At 38.8% G+C, this 15,870-nt stretch overlaps 6 protein-coding genes and 1 non-coding gene across 7 annotated transcripts; 6 read left to right on the top strand and 1 right to left on the bottom strand.

Annotated features, from left to right (window-relative positions):
- Positions 1-571: 571 nt before the first annotated feature.
- Positions 572-6,427, top strand: UBR1 (E3 ubiquitin-protein ligase UBR1; the record flags this gene model as incomplete). Its single annotated transcript, XM_033910628.1, has 1 exon — positions 572-6,427. One exon carries the CDS (start codon positions 572-574, stop codon positions 6,425-6,427), a length of 5,856 nt encoding a protein of 1,951 aa, XP_033766519.1.
- A 435-nt stretch (positions 6,428-6,862) lies between these two features.
- Positions 6,863-7,271, top strand: QCR9 (ubiquinol--cytochrome-c reductase subunit 9; the record flags this gene model as incomplete). The annotated part of the gene is made up of 2 exons (XM_033910627.1): positions 6,863-6,865; positions 7,068-7,271. The coding sequence occupies 2 exons, from the start codon at positions 6,863-6,865 to the stop codon at positions 7,269-7,271; spliced, it is 207 nt and encodes a 68-aa protein (XP_033766518.1).
- Positions 7,272-7,702: 431 nt separating this feature from the next.
- TIM13 (protein translocase subunit TIM13) lies at positions 7,703-8,020 on the bottom strand (the record flags this gene model as incomplete). Its single annotated transcript, XM_033910626.1, has 1 exon — positions 7,703-8,020. One exon carries the CDS (start codon positions 8,018-8,020, stop codon positions 7,703-7,705), a length of 318 nt encoding a protein of 105 aa, XP_033766517.1.
- Positions 8,021-9,242: 1,222 nt separating this feature from the next.
- On the top strand, positions 9,243-9,357 carry SPAR_Gtrna32L. The gene has a single exon. It is a non-coding gene; the product is annotated as a tRNA-Leu (tRNA).
- A 1,108-nt stretch (positions 9,358-10,465) lies between these two features.
- On the top strand, positions 10,466-11,503 carry RNR4 (ribonucleotide-diphosphate reductase subunit RNR4; the record flags this gene model as incomplete). The annotated part of the gene is made up of 1 exon (XM_033910625.1): positions 10,466-11,503. One exon carries the CDS (start codon positions 10,466-10,468, stop codon positions 11,501-11,503), a length of 1,038 nt encoding a protein of 345 aa, XP_033766516.1.
- Positions 11,504-11,870: 367 nt separating this feature from the next.
- Positions 11,871-13,097, top strand: OKP1 (Okp1p; the record flags this gene model as incomplete). Its single annotated transcript, XM_033910624.1, has 1 exon — positions 11,871-13,097. The coding sequence occupies one exon, from the start codon at positions 11,871-11,873 to the stop codon at positions 13,095-13,097; it is 1,227 nt and encodes a 408-aa protein (XP_033766515.1).
- A 448-nt stretch (positions 13,098-13,545) lies between these two features.
- PBP1 (Pbp1p) lies at positions 13,546-15,714 on the top strand (the record flags this gene model as incomplete). Its single annotated transcript, XM_033910623.1, has 1 exon — positions 13,546-15,714. One exon carries the CDS (start codon positions 13,546-13,548, stop codon positions 15,712-15,714), a length of 2,169 nt encoding a protein of 722 aa, XP_033766514.1.
- Between the last annotated feature and the right edge of the window lie 156 nt (positions 15,715-15,870).

Raw genomic sequence — 15,870 nt, 5'->3', positions numbered from 1 at the left:
GCTTAATTCGTTTTCACGATTCATAATATAATAAATACGAGAAATATATCATATAAACGTCACATAACGTAACACCGGGTAAGCGTAAAAAGAAAGAGATGCGACGGCGTTTTTTTCTCTTCCTCTTACGATTGAATTTGCATAAAATGGCCAAAAAGGCAACTGACCAGTGGCAAACTATACTGATAACGCCCGGTAGAGCTAACGATCGAGTATAAAGACTTCGGTATACTTTAAGAAAGAAAGAGATATTCATATCATTGCTAGGCCCTTTTTATCCTACCTCAATAAAACTGCTTTATTCCTCATTAGGCTTTTTTTTTCTTTAATTTTGCATATAGCGTGAAATTGGGCATTTAATAAAAGCAAAACTATTTTAATAGTAGCGTCCTGCTTTTTTTGGCCCCCTCCTTATCGCGATACATTATAAGTTTTTTAACCACCTTCTCCCTTTTTCTTCGCATCTTCGGACGAAGGTAGTTGAAGTTTCCTGTATCCTTTCAGTTTGCTATTTTTTCTTACTGAGCACTCCCACCTTAACAAGCCACACACATACATAGCACATTTCAATATGTCGGTTGCTGATGATGACTTAGGATCTTTACAAGCTCACATTAGGAGAACATTGAGATCTATTCATAACCTCCCCTATTTTAGGTTTACGAGAGGTCCTACCGAAAGGGCTGATATGAGCAGAGCCCTTAAGGAGTTCATTTACAGATATTTGTACTTTATCATTTCCAATAACGGAAAAAACTTGCCTACTTTATTCAATGCTCACCCAAAACAAAAATTATCTAATCCAGAGCTTGCTGTATTCCCTGAAAGTTTAGAGGATGCTGTGGACATTGATAAGATAACATCTCAAAAGACCATTTCCTTTTATAAGATAGATGAATCCAAAATAGGAGACGTCCATAAACATACCGGAAGAAACTGTGGGAGGAAATTCAAAATAGGAGAACCCTTGTATAGATGTCATGAATGTGGTTGCGATGATACTTGTGTGCTTTGTATTCATTGTTTCAATCCGAAAGACCATGTAAATCATCATGTTTGTACCGATATATGTACTGAATTCACTAGCGGGATTTGTGATTGTGGAGATGAAGAGGCTTGGAATTCTCCACTTCATTGCAAAGCTGAAGAACAAGAAAAAGATATATCAGAAGATCCCGCCGCAGACACTGGCATAAAGGAAGAAGATGTATGGAAAGATTCGGTAAATGCAGCATTGGTAGAGTTGGTTCTTGCAGAGGTATTTGACTATTTTATCGATGTCTTCAACCAGAATATTGAACCTCTACCCACAATACAGAAAGATATCACCATCAAGTTGAGAGAGATGACACAACAAGGTAAAATGTATGAAAGAGCTCAGTTCTTGAATGATTTAAAATATGAAAACGATTATATGTTCGATGGAACGACAACAGCAAAGACTAGCCCTTCTAATAGTCCTGAGGCATCTCCATCGCTCGCAAAAATTGATCCCGAAAATTATACGGTAATAATATACAACGACGAATATCACAACTACTCTCAAGCCACGACGGCCTTGAGACAAGGTGTTCCAGATAACGTACACATTGATCTATTAACTTCCAGGATCGACGGAGAAGGTCGAGCAATGTTGAAATGTTCACAAGACTTATCATCTGTTCTAGGTGGGTTCTTTGCTGTTCAAACGAACGGTTTAAGTGCCACTTTAACATCATGGTCAGAATACCTTCATCAAGAAACATGCAAATATATTATCCTTTGGATTACACACTGCCTAAATATACCAAATTCCTCCTTCCAAACTACTTTCAGGAACATGATGGGCAAAACTCTTTGTTCAGAATACTTAAACGCCACGGAATGTCGTGACATGACACCGGTAATAGAAAAATATTTCAGCAATAAGTTCGATAAGAATGATCCCTACAGATATATCGATTTATCTATTCTCGCAGATGGAAATCAAATTCCTTTGGGTCATCATAAGATTTTACCTGAATCGAGCACTCATTCGCTTTCCCCATTGATAAATGACATAGAAACTCCAACATCAAGAACATATTCTAATACAAGACTACAGCATATTCTATATTTTGATAACAGATATTGGAAAAGACTGAGAAAAGATATTCAGAATGTAATCATACCTACGTTAGCCTCTTCAAATTTATACAAGCCTATTTTCTGTCAGCAAGTAGTGGAGATATTCAATCACATCACACGATCTGTGGCATACATGGATAGAGAACCCCAGCTAACAGCTATAAGAGAGTGTGTTGTGCAGTTATTTACATGCCCTACAAACGCCAAAAATATTTTTGAGAACCAAAGTTTCCTGGACATTGTGTGGTCAATTATAGACATTTTTAAAGAGTTTTGTAAAGTAGAGGGCGGCGTATTGATTTGGCAGAGAGTTCAAAAAAGTAATCTAACGAAGAGTTACAGTATATCGTTCAAGCAGGGTTTGTACACAGTTGAAACCTTATTGAGTAAGGTGCATGATCCCAATATCCCAATAAGACCGAAGGAAATAATATCTTTATTAACTCTGTGTAAGCTCTTCAATGGAGCATGGAAGATCAAGCGTAAAGAAGGTGAACATGTTCTTCATGAAGATCAAAATTTCATCTCTTATTTAGAATACACTACCTCGATTTACAGTATCATACAAACAGCAGAAAAAGTTAGCGAAAAATCAAAAGATTCTATTGACCCGAAACTAGTTTTAAATACTATAAGAATCATCAGTTCGTTTTTAGGCAGTAGATCGCTAACCTACAAGTTAATATATGATTCTCATGAGATCATTAAATTCAGTGTAAGTCATGAAAGAGTTGCATTCATGAATCCTCTACAAACAATGCTTTCATTTCTTATTGAAAAAGTCCCTTTGAAGGATGCGTACGAAGCATTAGAAGACTGCCCAGATTTTCTGAAGATATCGGATTTCTCTTTGAGATCAGTGGTATTGTGCTCTCAGATCGACGTCGGATTTTGGGTCAGAAATGGCATGTCAGTGTTACACCAAGCATCGTATTATAAAAACAATCCTGAGCTGGGCTCCTATTCCAGAGATATACATTTGAACCAATTAGCTATTCTTTGGGAACGTGATGACATCCCGAGATTAATATACAATCTCCTTGATAGATGGGAGTTGCTAGACTGGTTTACAGGCGAGGTAGAGTATCAGCGCACTGTATATGAAGATAAAATTTCATTTATCATTCAACAATTTATTGCCTTTATTTATCAAATATTGACTGAGAGACAATATTTTAAAACTTTTTCTTCGTTAAAGGATAGAAGAATGGACCAAATCAAAAACTCAATCATCTATAACCTTTACATGAAACCTCTTTCGTATTCAAAGTTGTTAAGATCTGTTCCAGACTATCTAACGGAAGATACTACCGAGTTTGACGAAGCGCTTGAGGAAGTCTCTGTTTTCGTTGAACCTAAGGGCTTGGCCGACAACGGCGTCTTTAAATTAAAGGCAAGCCTGTATGCAAAAGTTGATCCGTTAAAGTTGTTAAATTTGGAAAATGAATTCGAAAGTAGTGCAACCATTATTAAAACACATTTGGCTAAGGACAAGGACGAAATATCAAAAGTCGTGCTAGTACCCCAAGTATCCATAAAGCAGTTAGACAAAGATGCTCTCAATTTGGGTGTTTTTACAAGGAATACGGTATTTGCCAAAGTGGTCTATAAACTACTCCAGGTATGTCTAGATATGGAGGATAGCACTTTTCTCAATGAACTACTACATCTAATTCATGGCATATTTAGGGACGATGAATTGATTAATGGTAAGGACTCTATACCAGAAGCTTATTTGTCAAAGCCTATATGTAATTTACTATTGAGCATAGCCAACGCTAAATCGGACGTGTTTTCAGAAAGTATTGTCCGTAAAGCTGACTATTTGTTGGAGAAGATGATAATGAAAAAACCTGATGAACTTTTCGAGTCATTGATTGCCAGTTTTGGCAGCCAATACGTTGATAATTATAAAGACAAGAAACTACGCCAAGGAGTTAACCTACAAGAAACAGAGAAGGAACGTAAAAGAAGATTGGCCAAGAAACATCAAGCAAGGCTTCTCGCCAAGTTTAATAATCAACAAACCAAATTCATGAAAGAGCACGAGTCCGAATTTGATGAGCAGGATAATGACGTTGATATGATTGGTGAAAAAGTATATGAATCAGAGGACTTTACCTGCGCACTATGTCAAGATTCCAGTTCAACCGATTTTTTTGTGATACCTGCGTACCATGATCATACTCCAATATTTAGGCCTGGTAATATTTTCAACCCGAATGAGTTTATGCCCATGTGGGATGGTTTCTATAATGATGATGAAAAACAAGCTTATATTGACGATGATGTTTTAGAGGCTTTGAAGGAGAACGGTAGTTGTGGATCTAGGAAAGTATTTGTATCCTGTAATCATCACATCCATCATAACTGTTTCAAGAGGTACGTTCAAAAAAAGAGATTTTCATCGAACGCATTTATATGTCCTTTATGCCAAACATTTTCGAATTGTACTTTACCTCTTTGTCAGACTTCAAAGGCAAATACCGGTTTGTCCTTAAGTATGTTTTTGGAAGCTGAAATTTCTTTGGACATATTGTCAAGGCTATTCAAACCTTTTACCGAAGAAGATTATCGTACAATAAACTCTATATTTTCGTTGATGATATCTCAATGTCAAGGTTTTGATAAAGCGGTAAAGAAACAGGCCGACTTTTCTCACAAGGACGTTTCTTTAATATTAAGTGTGCACTGGGCAAATACGATCTCAATGTTAGAAGTTGCTTCTAGGTTAGAAAAACCACACAGCATATCATTCTTCAGAAGCAGGGAACAGAAATACAAGACCTTAAAGAATATCTTAGTCTGCATTATGCTATTCACTTTTGTCATTGGAAAACCAAGCATGGAGTTTGAACCGTACCCGCAGAAGCCCGATACTGTATGGAACCAAAATCAACTCTTCCAATATATCGTTCGAAGCGTCTTATTTTCTCCAGTTTCATTTCGACAAACTGTTACAGAAGCATTGACAACCTTCTCTAAACAGTTTCTAAGAGATTTCCTTCAAGGCATCTCTGATGCAGAACAGGTTACTAAACTGTACGTTGAAGCATCAAAAATTGGAGATGTTGTTAAGGTGAGCGAGAATATTCTCTTCGCCCTGAGAAGCATATCTGATTTACGAATGGAGGGATTGGACTCTGAGAGTATTATTTATGATTTAGCTTACACATTCCTGTTAAAGAGTCTTCTTCCTACGATAAGAAGGTGCTTAGTCTTCGTCAAAGTGCTACATGAACTAGTGAAGGATTCTGAGAATGAAACTTTGATTATCAATGGTCTTGAGGTTGAAGAGGAGCTGGAATTCGAAGATATGCCTGAGTTTGTCAATAAGGCATTGAAAATGATCACCGAAAAAGAATCATTAGTCGATCTTTTGACAACCCAGGATGCTGTTGTACCATTACATCCATATTTGGAGAAGATCCCATATGAATATTGTGGCATTATAAAACTGATAGATTTATCAAAATATTTGAATACTTATGTTACTCAATCCAAGGAGATCAAATTACGTGAAGAGCGGTCCCAGCACATGAAGAATGCTGATAATCGATTAGATTTTAAAATATGTTTGACATGTGGTGTCAAAGTGCACCTAAGAGCGGATCGCCATGAAATGACCAAGCATTTGAATAAAAATTGTTTTAAGCCATTCGGCGCTTTCCTAATGCCTAATTCGAGTGAAGTCTGTCTCCATTTGACGCAGCCTCCCTCTAACATTTTTATATCAGCACCATACCTAAATTCACACGGTGAGGTTGGTAGAAATGCCATGAGAAGAGGTGATTTAACCACCTTGAATTTAAAAAGATATGAGCACTTAAACAGATTATGGATTAATAATGAAATCCCAGGCTATATTAGTAGAGTAATGGGTGACGAATTTCGAGTGACTATACTTTCCAACGGCTTCTTATTTGCATTTAATAGAGAACCAAGACCAAGAAGAGTACCTCCAACAGATGAAGATGATGAAGATATGGAAGAAGGGGAAGACGGGTTTTTCACGGAGGGAAATGATGACATGGACGTTGATGATGAAACTGGACAGGCCGCTAACTTATTTGGTGTTGGTGCAGAAGGTATCGCTGGTGGTGGAGTACGTGATTTTTTTCAATTTTTCGAGAATTTCAGGAACACTCTTCAGCCGCAAGGAAATGGCGATGATGATGCACCTCAAAATCCGCCACCAATTTTGCAGTTTTTAGGGCCCCAATTCGATGGAGCTACTATCATAAGAAATACAAATCCAAGAAACCTCGATGAGGATGACTCTGATGATAATGATGATTCTGATGAACGGGAGATCTGGTAGATATTGTTTTTGAGCCCGAGCCCTCTACTTTGTTTAATAGTAATGATATTTGTATATAAATCTACACATTTTTGAACACTTGCGCCTTTATAAAATTTTATTTTTATTGCCAATGGAGGCCATTTTACCCTTATAACAAAGACTTCGAATTGACTATCACTGCTTCTTTATTCCCACTGAGAAAACCTCTGATTTCACCAGTCGCTATTATATATCGTTATACACGACCCAATCAAACGCGGGGAAGTCAATGCCGAAAGAATTCTAGGGCCTAAAAATTGCTTAATCCTTGGGCCTTTCCCTAATGTCATCCCCTCCCAGGCTCTGACTTAGCAGTTTATATTTAATGTCCTGTCATAAATACTCAATAACTGTTAAAACCTGATTACATATTCTTCGCGATTTCGTAAAGTAACAATAGCAATACAGCTAAAAATGGTATGTTGATGTGTATATGCTGATTCACAACCAGGCTGAAAAGTTATCCGGTGAATCATCTCTAGCAAGGCCCTAGAGATGCTTTGAACATCAGTTTTCCGTCGATAAGCGCAACGATTCAGCGAAACTTATGACAGCAATTTTATGGATAGGTTCTATGTATTCCCATTCAGGTTACTAACAATGCATCAATTTTGTGTAGTCCTTCTCATCACTTTATAAAACCTTTTTCAAACGGAACGCTGTTTTTGTTGGTACTATTTTCGCAGGTGCCTTTGTTTTCCAGACTGTATTTGATACTGCTATTACTTCTTGGTACGAAAACCACAATAAAGGAAAGTTATGGAAAGATGTCAAGGCTCGAATAGCTGCAGGTGACGGAGATGATGACGACGATGATGAATAAACACTGTCTACATCACACACTCAAGCTATCTAAATGGCTCTCCTCTTATTTATTATTTTTTTTTGGCTGGTTGTTCATGATTAATCCAACCTCATAAAGGCGCTCAACTTTGTATGAGATGCAGATCTATGTTTCGCCAAAGCACATTCGAATTTCAGAATGGCAATAGACACGAACAAACCTGTCTGTCAGACGTTCAAAAATACTAATCATAATTTTTATATTCTACCAGAAGGAAAAAGAAAATTAGAAAAAAGAATCAAGCCTTATCATCTTATATATGTATTTTGTATATATCTATACCAAGCAAGTATAGAACAATGCTGTTCTTTAATGTTATTGAAAGTGAAAGATATGTTCCTAGTTATCCTGTAAATCTTATATACAAGTATGGGTATATACTGCGCAGTAAATTAATCCTGGCTACGTTTTTAGATCTCGCCAGAAGCAGAGGCATTTTGAATCCTAGAGATGTAAGCCTTTGATATGACGTTCCAACTTCTCATATATTTGGCTAAACATTGATCAATGCATGCGTCGTTTCTTGTAGTGTATGGAGAGGTTAAGCATTTTTCAAAGCAGTTCTCAGAAATTTTGTTCACCAATTCAGTCGCATTAGCCACAGCCAATTCTTGGGCAATTTGGTTCTTCAACTCGTTGGTTATAGGGTTTGGCGTTGTCTTAGCAGTAGTGGCTGCTTCCTTTTGTTGTGATGGTGCACCGCCACCAAAGATAGATGATAGACCCATTTTCGTGATTTAATAAACTCAAACTGTTGTTGTAGTAAGAAGATTGACCAGTTTGAAAGCTGATACATATCCACTCGGAACCTCTTTTCGTCGATTTTGTAAATCTCAGAGCTGGGATTTTTACTCTTCGGAACGTCAGGAAAAATTAGAATACACCGGAAACAAAAGAGAAAAGAAGACTAAGAATCAGTGGCGGCGGCTTGTGTGAGTGAAAAGAGAGAAAATACGTCGCTATGTATTCGCCTATCTTGTATGTGACACTATTCATATGACGTCTTTCCGACTTTGTAGGGACTCGTCAAGAGTACAGCTCAATGAGGAAAGCGGGCCCCATTGGTAGCGGCAGTCCTTTTTGCCCTCCGGATTCGATAGGCACCCAAACCTATCTCAGGTGTTGATAACAGCCATGCAAGAAATTCATTTAATAACTTTAGTTTAAAGATATCGGAAATTTTTTGCGGGTAATATACCAGTGTAAAGCCCATTTCTATATTATTGACAGAAGAGATAACAAAAGCAAGCTCAAAGAGAGGTTGTAATTCTTATCACTTCGGACAAACTAACAGGGACAAACAATTTATCTGGTATTTGGCTTTTGCGGCTGTCCGAGCGGACAATGCCGCGGGGCTATTATCTTCTGGGTTATAACTTAAAGACTCTCTCCCTTATAAATCTCTCTGAGCTCACGGTAAATTACATTTACGCGAATGAGGGTGCTGAAAGATGGTAGGATTGTCTGATTATTTCAGTGGTCCTACTTTTGATCGCACTGGCAAGGCATACTGAATTCTGAACGTGCTTAGAGAGCATCTGGCGCCAAATTAAACTAAAGTGCAATTATCAATATAAGTCCTCGTTTTTATGTTATATTACGGGCTCGAGTAATACGGGATGTCTTGAAAATCCTAAGGCCATTTTACGAGAGTAACTTGTTGTCAGACATATTATCAAGTTGATTCACAGAATGTTACTTATCCCATTCATAGGCTATATAAGATCCGAATCTGACTAAAGGGTGGAAGCGCGGAATCTCGGATCTAAACTAATTGTTCGGGTATTTATACGGTTGGCTGGTTCGGTTAATCTTAGGCAAGTAGGATTTTGCCTGATATACTCAATCTCGTCTGCTCCCTACATGTTTTACGTCTTGGTCGATCTAGCTTGATAAATCTAGTAATGCTGAGGTATCTTATTTTGAGATACAAAATTTTAACAAATAAGTGGTTGTTTGGCCGAGCGGTCTAAGGCGCCTGATTCAAGAAAAAATCTTGACCACGGTTAACTGTGGGAATACTCAGGTATCGTAAGATGCAAGAGTTCGAATCTCTTAGCAACCATTAATTTTTTTATATATTTATTTAATCTTTTGGGGTTCCTTAAGCACTAGTCCTTTGGATAATGGCAAGCCTATCTTTCTTTTTCTCTTTTTTTTTTTTTTTTTTTTTTTTTCCATTAGAACGAGTAGTGCAGGCAAGAAAGGGAAGCGGCGAAGACGGGAAAGTCTACTTTTCATAAAACAAAATAAAATGAAATACGCGTCTAGCCTATTCCCATAATGTTTACGTTTCACAGAAATTGAGGAATCTGGAGATAAGGCCACAAGAACCACCTGAGTGTCGCCACTATCACATATTGCTATACGAATATACCGTGTGAGTGTTTACGCGTCTATGTGACTTCGCTTCCAAAGTGGTTGCCATGGCAAACTATCCAACCCGCTCTTTTTTTCATCCTAAACCAGCAACAGAACATGAGCAAGCCCCACTCCACTGAATTCCTGGAGAGCCTCCATCGCTTGTGTGGTCTGCTCATTCAGCGAGGCCGCCTCTAAGCTTAATAAGCACCGTGCGCCTACCTTCGTTTCCCTTTTTGAGGGTACCCCGCCCACACACCGCACTGATGGTACTGGCAGGTACGACCACCCAACACCGAGTACCGGAAACCGGACAGTGCAAGATTTCGCACGCTGAAAAGCGCGTTCTCGTGCGCCGCTTTCAGTGTGCAAGAACCACGTTTTGGCAGTTATTGTTCACCACAGCGTCTCTTGCCTTCCCGATGGGCGTTGTTGTGGCAACACCATCCTCTTTGCTTACTGTAATCGGTGGACGACGTCCGTTCCTTTCCTGGTCTTATGAAGCTCTGGCGTATAAAAACGGCGATGAATCTCCATGTTCCTAAAGTTTTATTCCTTATCTCCCACTTTCTTCATTTTTTGCCTCTTGGCTTTTCGATCAAAAAAAACTATCAATAGATACATTGGTTTCTGACCCCACCTCTGTCCCCTTACACTATCAATTTTCACTTTTTTACTTTTTTTTTGCAAAAGGCCTTGTCTCGAAACAGAAAAAAAAATTCATTTAAAAGGGAAAATAAAAATTTGCTAATACAAATACAGATCTTTTTGAGCCACACAACCCCGCGCAACGCATACAATCAATTATTATAATGGAAGCTCACAATCAATTCTTGAAGACTTTCCAAAAAGAACGTCATGATATGAAGGAAGCTGAAAAGGATGAAATCCTTTTGATGGAAAACAGCCGTAGATTCGTTATGTTCCCTATCAAATACCACGAAATCTGGGCTGCTTATAAGAAGGTTGAAGCCTCTTTCTGGACTGCGGAAGAAATCGAATTGGCTAAGGACGCTGAAGATTTCCAAAAATTGACTGAAGACCAAAAGACCTATATCGGTAACTTGTTGGCTTTGTCCATTTCTTCCGACAACCTTGTCAACAAGTACTTGATCGAAAACTTCTCTGCCCAATTGCAAAACCCTGAAGGTAAGAGTTTTTACGGGTTCCAAATTATGATGGAAAACATCTACTCTGAAGTTTACTCCATGATGGTTGATGCTTTCTTCAAGGAACCTAAGAACATCCCTCTATTTAAGGAAATTGCCAATTTGCCTGAAGTCAAGCACAAGGCTGCCTTCATCGAAAGATGGATTTCCAACGATGACAGCTTGTATGCTGAAAGACTAGTAGCATTTGCTGCAAAAGAAGGTATTTTCCAAGCTGGTAACTACGCTTCTATGTTCTGGTTAACTGACAAGAAGATCATGCCAGGTTTGGCCATGGCCAACAGAAACATCTGTAGAGACAGAGGTGCTTACACCGATTTTTCATGTTTGTTGTTTGCTCATTTGAGAACCAAGCCAAATGTCAAGATCATTGAAAAAATCATTACTGAAGCTGTGGAAATTGAAAAGGAATACTACTCAAACTCTTTGCCAGTAGAAAAATTCGGTATGGATTTGAAGAGCATCCACACTTACATAGAATTTGTCGCTGACGGTCTATTACAAGGTTTCGGTAACGAAAAATACTACAACGCTGTCAACCCATTCGAATTCATGGAAGATGTCGCTACCGCTGGTAAGACCACCTTCTTTGAAAAGAAGGTCTCCGATTACCAAAAGGCTAGTGACATGTCTAAGTCTGCTACCCCATCCAAGGAGATCAACTTTGATGATGACTTTTAAGTCAGCAATATGGGTGCGTTCTTTTATTCTTGGCCACTTTTATTTATATATATTTATATATACCTAGGTACAGTATAACTAAACTTAAGTAGAAAAATTTGGAAAGAAACTACTGTTTTTTTTATATTTATCATAACAATTCTTCCTACTTGTTAGCAGGTAGGTAAGAGAAAAACTTGATATATACTACTATCCTGACATTATTTCATATTTGTAAAATTGCTAACGTGTATATTACCCGGAGCGTCACAATACGGATTATTTGTTTACTATCTCTAAGTTAACAGAGATACATAGAAATAGTTAGTAAGAGAACTTGGGCCCTGAATACCATTATTTGAAACGATACTAGAGCTAAACATACTGTATGGGAGCTGATAGAGATAATTTTTTGCAGGATATTGAAAACGATTCAATTAGCAATGATCAGGCTATGGATTCATCACCCAACGGAAATGCCTCTGAAAGCGATAGCAGCATTCTTATGAACGTGAATGATATTAAAACTTTGCGTTTGGACGTGGCACCAGAATCTAAAAGCGCTCAATCGAAGAAATCGCTTTTTTATGAAAACTCTGATGACGCTGAAGAGGGAGAAATAGAAGACCACAGGAACGGAGAAGAGGGACAACGTCACCATGAAGGATCTAAACAACTCCGATTTGAGGTTGGCAAGGAGAGTATAAGTCAAGTGCAGCCCCACCTATCGGATGGAAGCGCGACAAGTGAAGAAGGTAGCGCACGGCCTTGGGAATTCAGAAAGGTGATACAGGCTGAGTATAGAGAAAGGTTGCCGCGCAATTACGAGTTAAAGCATTGGAAAAAGCCTTCTAAAATAATGATAGAATCCATACTTCGTTTATTAGAGACTAACACTGTAAGTGCCCTTGATTCCGTCTTCAAAAAATACGAAGAGGAATTGAGCCAAATGACACATGGCGATAATAATGAAGTTGAAAGGATCTATTCCAAAAAGGAGCGCTTGCTTGAAATAATCCTGACAAAAATAAACAAGAAGCTAAGGCAGGCGAAATTCCCCTCCAGGATATCGGAAAGGGACCTGGATATTGAGTATATCTATTCCAAGAGACAATTTATTCAAAACCGCTATTCACAAGAACTACAAAACTGTGAGAGATTGGAAGCAAATCTTTCACGTGAGCGAAAACTTTTGGAAGAAACCAGGAAGCTGTGCAGGAATTTGAAAACAAACAATAAGAAGCGGCTTACTGAGAAGCTAATACAAAAAGATCTTCATCCAGTACTTAATAAAGCTATGGAATATTCATATGGCTTAGAATCTGCTAACGGGTTTGCAGGCCCAGAGGGCCAAGTAACTTTTAAAAATGATAGCAACGAACTGAACTTGATGCTGAATGACCCCATCAAAAGCGCGACCGATGTGAGGCTTGACAAGAAAGAGGTGCTATCGTTGTTACCTTCTTTGCAAGAGTATACGAAAAAATCAAAGGAACTTAAAGTAACCATGGATCAAATGATCTCAAACTCACACGAACAGGAAATCAAAGAGGTGTTAGTACCGCCCCACCAGGCCCATCATGACGAGACCGAAGAAGATATACATGAGCGATGATCCTTCGCTTCAGTACTTACAATTATTATGCATATAACTAACTATCTGATATATAATCATATAATATAAGCATCCGGGTTACGTAACTTCTCCACCAACAGGCCTCAGAAGACCTTGGAGAGCCACAGCAAATTATGAAAAACTAGAAAAAAAAACAAAGAAGGAAATAAAGCTCAATTGGGAGGTACTTTCTTTGCTCGGGATTTGCACTTTTGTAAAGCAACCCTAAAATCGGCATCTCATTGCATAGATCTTTAAGGAAGATATAGGTCATTTATTCACGTTTTCTTCTATCTTTCTTTCTGTTCTTTCCAGAAGACGTTTCAATTATTTCCAAATTGATCTTGAAGGGGAAGCAATAGATTAAATCTTTGAAAATTGATTTGATATAAAAATTAACATCCTCAGTCTCGGAAGCAGTCAAAGCAGTTCATTAAATTGAAACAGTATGAAGGGAAACTTTAGGAAAAGAGATAGCTCTACAAACTCAAGAAAGGGTGGTAATTCTGACAACAATTATACGAATGGAGGTGTCCCTAATCAGAACAACAGTTCAATGTTCTATGAAAACCCTGAAATTACGAGAAACTTTGATGACCGTCAAGATTATTTGTTAGCCAATAGTTTAGGCTCCGACGTCACGGTAACTGTTACTTCTGGTGTGAGATATACCGGTTTATTGGTGTCCTGTAATTTGGAATCTACTAATGGTATCGATGTTGTCTTAAGATTTCCCAAAGTTGCTGATTCAGGAGTTAGTGATTCTGCGGATGGCTTGGCTAAAACCTTGGGGGAAACCTTGCTGGTTCACGGCGAAGATGTCGCTGAGTTGGAACTGAAGAATATCGATTTGTCTCTTGATGAGAAATGGGAAAATTCCAAAGTTCAAGAGGCAGCATCCGCCAGAGCAAATATTGAAAAGGAGAGGGTCAATGAGGAATCGAATGAAGGTACGAAATTCAGGACCGATGTTGATATCTCTGGTTCTGGCAGAGAAATCAAAGAGCGTAAGTTAGAAAAATGGACACCCGAAGAAGGTACGGAACATTTCGACATCAACAAGGGTAAAGCTTTAGAAGACGATTCTACAAGTTGGGATCAATTTGCTGTGAACGAGAAAAAGTTTGGCGTAAAGTCAACCTTTGATGAGCATTTGTATACAACAAAGATTAACAAGGATGACCCAAATTACAGTAAGAGATTGCAAGAAGCCGAAAGAATTGCCAAGGAAATTGAGTCGCAAGGAACCTCCGGTAATATTCATATTGCGGAAGACAGAGGTATTATAATTGATGATTCTGGCCTAGATGAAGAAGATTTATACTCTGGTGTTGACAGAAGAGGCGATGAGCTGTTGGCCGCTTTGAAAAGCAACTCCAAGCCTAATGCGAACAAGGGCAATAGGTACGTCCCACCCACCTTAAGACAGCAACCTCATCACATGGATCCAGCAATTATATCTTCCAGTAATTCTAACAATAATGAAAACGCTGTTACCACTGATATCTCCACTTCTGCAGCAGCGGAAGTAACAGAGGAAAAAGTCTCACAAAAGACTTCCAAGAATAAGAAAAGTTTGAGTAGCAAAGAGGCCCAAATCGAGGAGCTGAAAAAATTTTCCGAAAAATTCAAAGTTCCATATGATATGCCAAAGGATATGCCAGAAGTTCTAAAAAGGTCAAACTCCGCTTTGAAATCTAATTCTTCGTTGCCTCCAAAACCGATCAGCAAAACCCCTTCCGCCAAGACTGTTTCTCCTACTACACAGGTTTCGGCAGGAAAATCCGAATCTAGAAGAAGTGGTAGTAACATGTCTCAAGGCCAGTCATCTACCGGTCACGCCACAAGGTCTAGCACTTCATCGAGAAGACGTAATCATGGCTCCTTTTTCGGTGCCAAGAACCCTCATACTAATGACGCCAAGAGAGTGTTGTTCGGAAAAAGCTTTAATATGTTCATTAAATCCAAAGAGGCACACGATGAGAAGAAGAAAGGCGTTGATGCGCCCGAGAATATGGAACCATTCTTTATTGAAAAACCTTATTTTACTGCGCCAACTTGGCTAAATACAATTGAAGAATCGTACAAGACATTTTTCCCAGACGAGGATACAGCCATTCAAGAAGCTCAAACCAAGTTCCAACAACGCCAATTGAACTCTATGGGCAATGGCGCACCTGGTATGAACCCAAATATGGGCATGAATATGGGAGGGATGATGGGATTCCCTATGGGAGGTCCATCGGCATCACCAAACCCTATGATGAATGGCTTTGCTGCGGGGTCAATGGGTATGTACATGCCATTCCAGCCCCAACCAATGTTTTATCATCCATCAATGCCTCAAATGATGCCAGTTATGGGTAGCAATGGGGCTGAAGAAGGAGGAGGAAACATTTCGCCCCATGTGCCTACAGGTTTTATGGCAGCTGGCCCCGGCGCTCCTATGGGTGCCTTCGGATATCCAGGGGGGATGCCCTTCCAAGGAATGATGGCATCAGGTCCATCTGGCATGCCAGCAAATGGGTCGGCAATGCACAGTCATGGTCACAACAGAAATTACCATCAGACTAGCCACCATGGTCACCATAATAACAGTACTAGTGGCCACAAATAGTGAACGAAGCACACTGGAAAAAGCAATATATAGTAATAAATTCATGCACTTTATAAATATGGTATATAATCAGTACTGCTTATCCATAAATGATGGAAATTTTTATCTTTATGGAAAAGAATATTGAAACTTTTTTTTTTTCAGGGAAGAGGATAC

This window comes from Saccharomyces paradoxus, chromosome VII (genome assembly GCF_002079055.1).
Source record: "Saccharomyces paradoxus chromosome VII, complete sequence".
Classification (NCBI taxonomy): Eukaryota; Fungi; Ascomycota; class Saccharomycetes; order Saccharomycetales; family Saccharomycetaceae; genus Saccharomyces; species Saccharomyces paradoxus.
The sequence above is the reverse complement of the archived record's forward strand: the minus strand, read 5'-3'. Positions and strand labels throughout refer to the sequence as shown.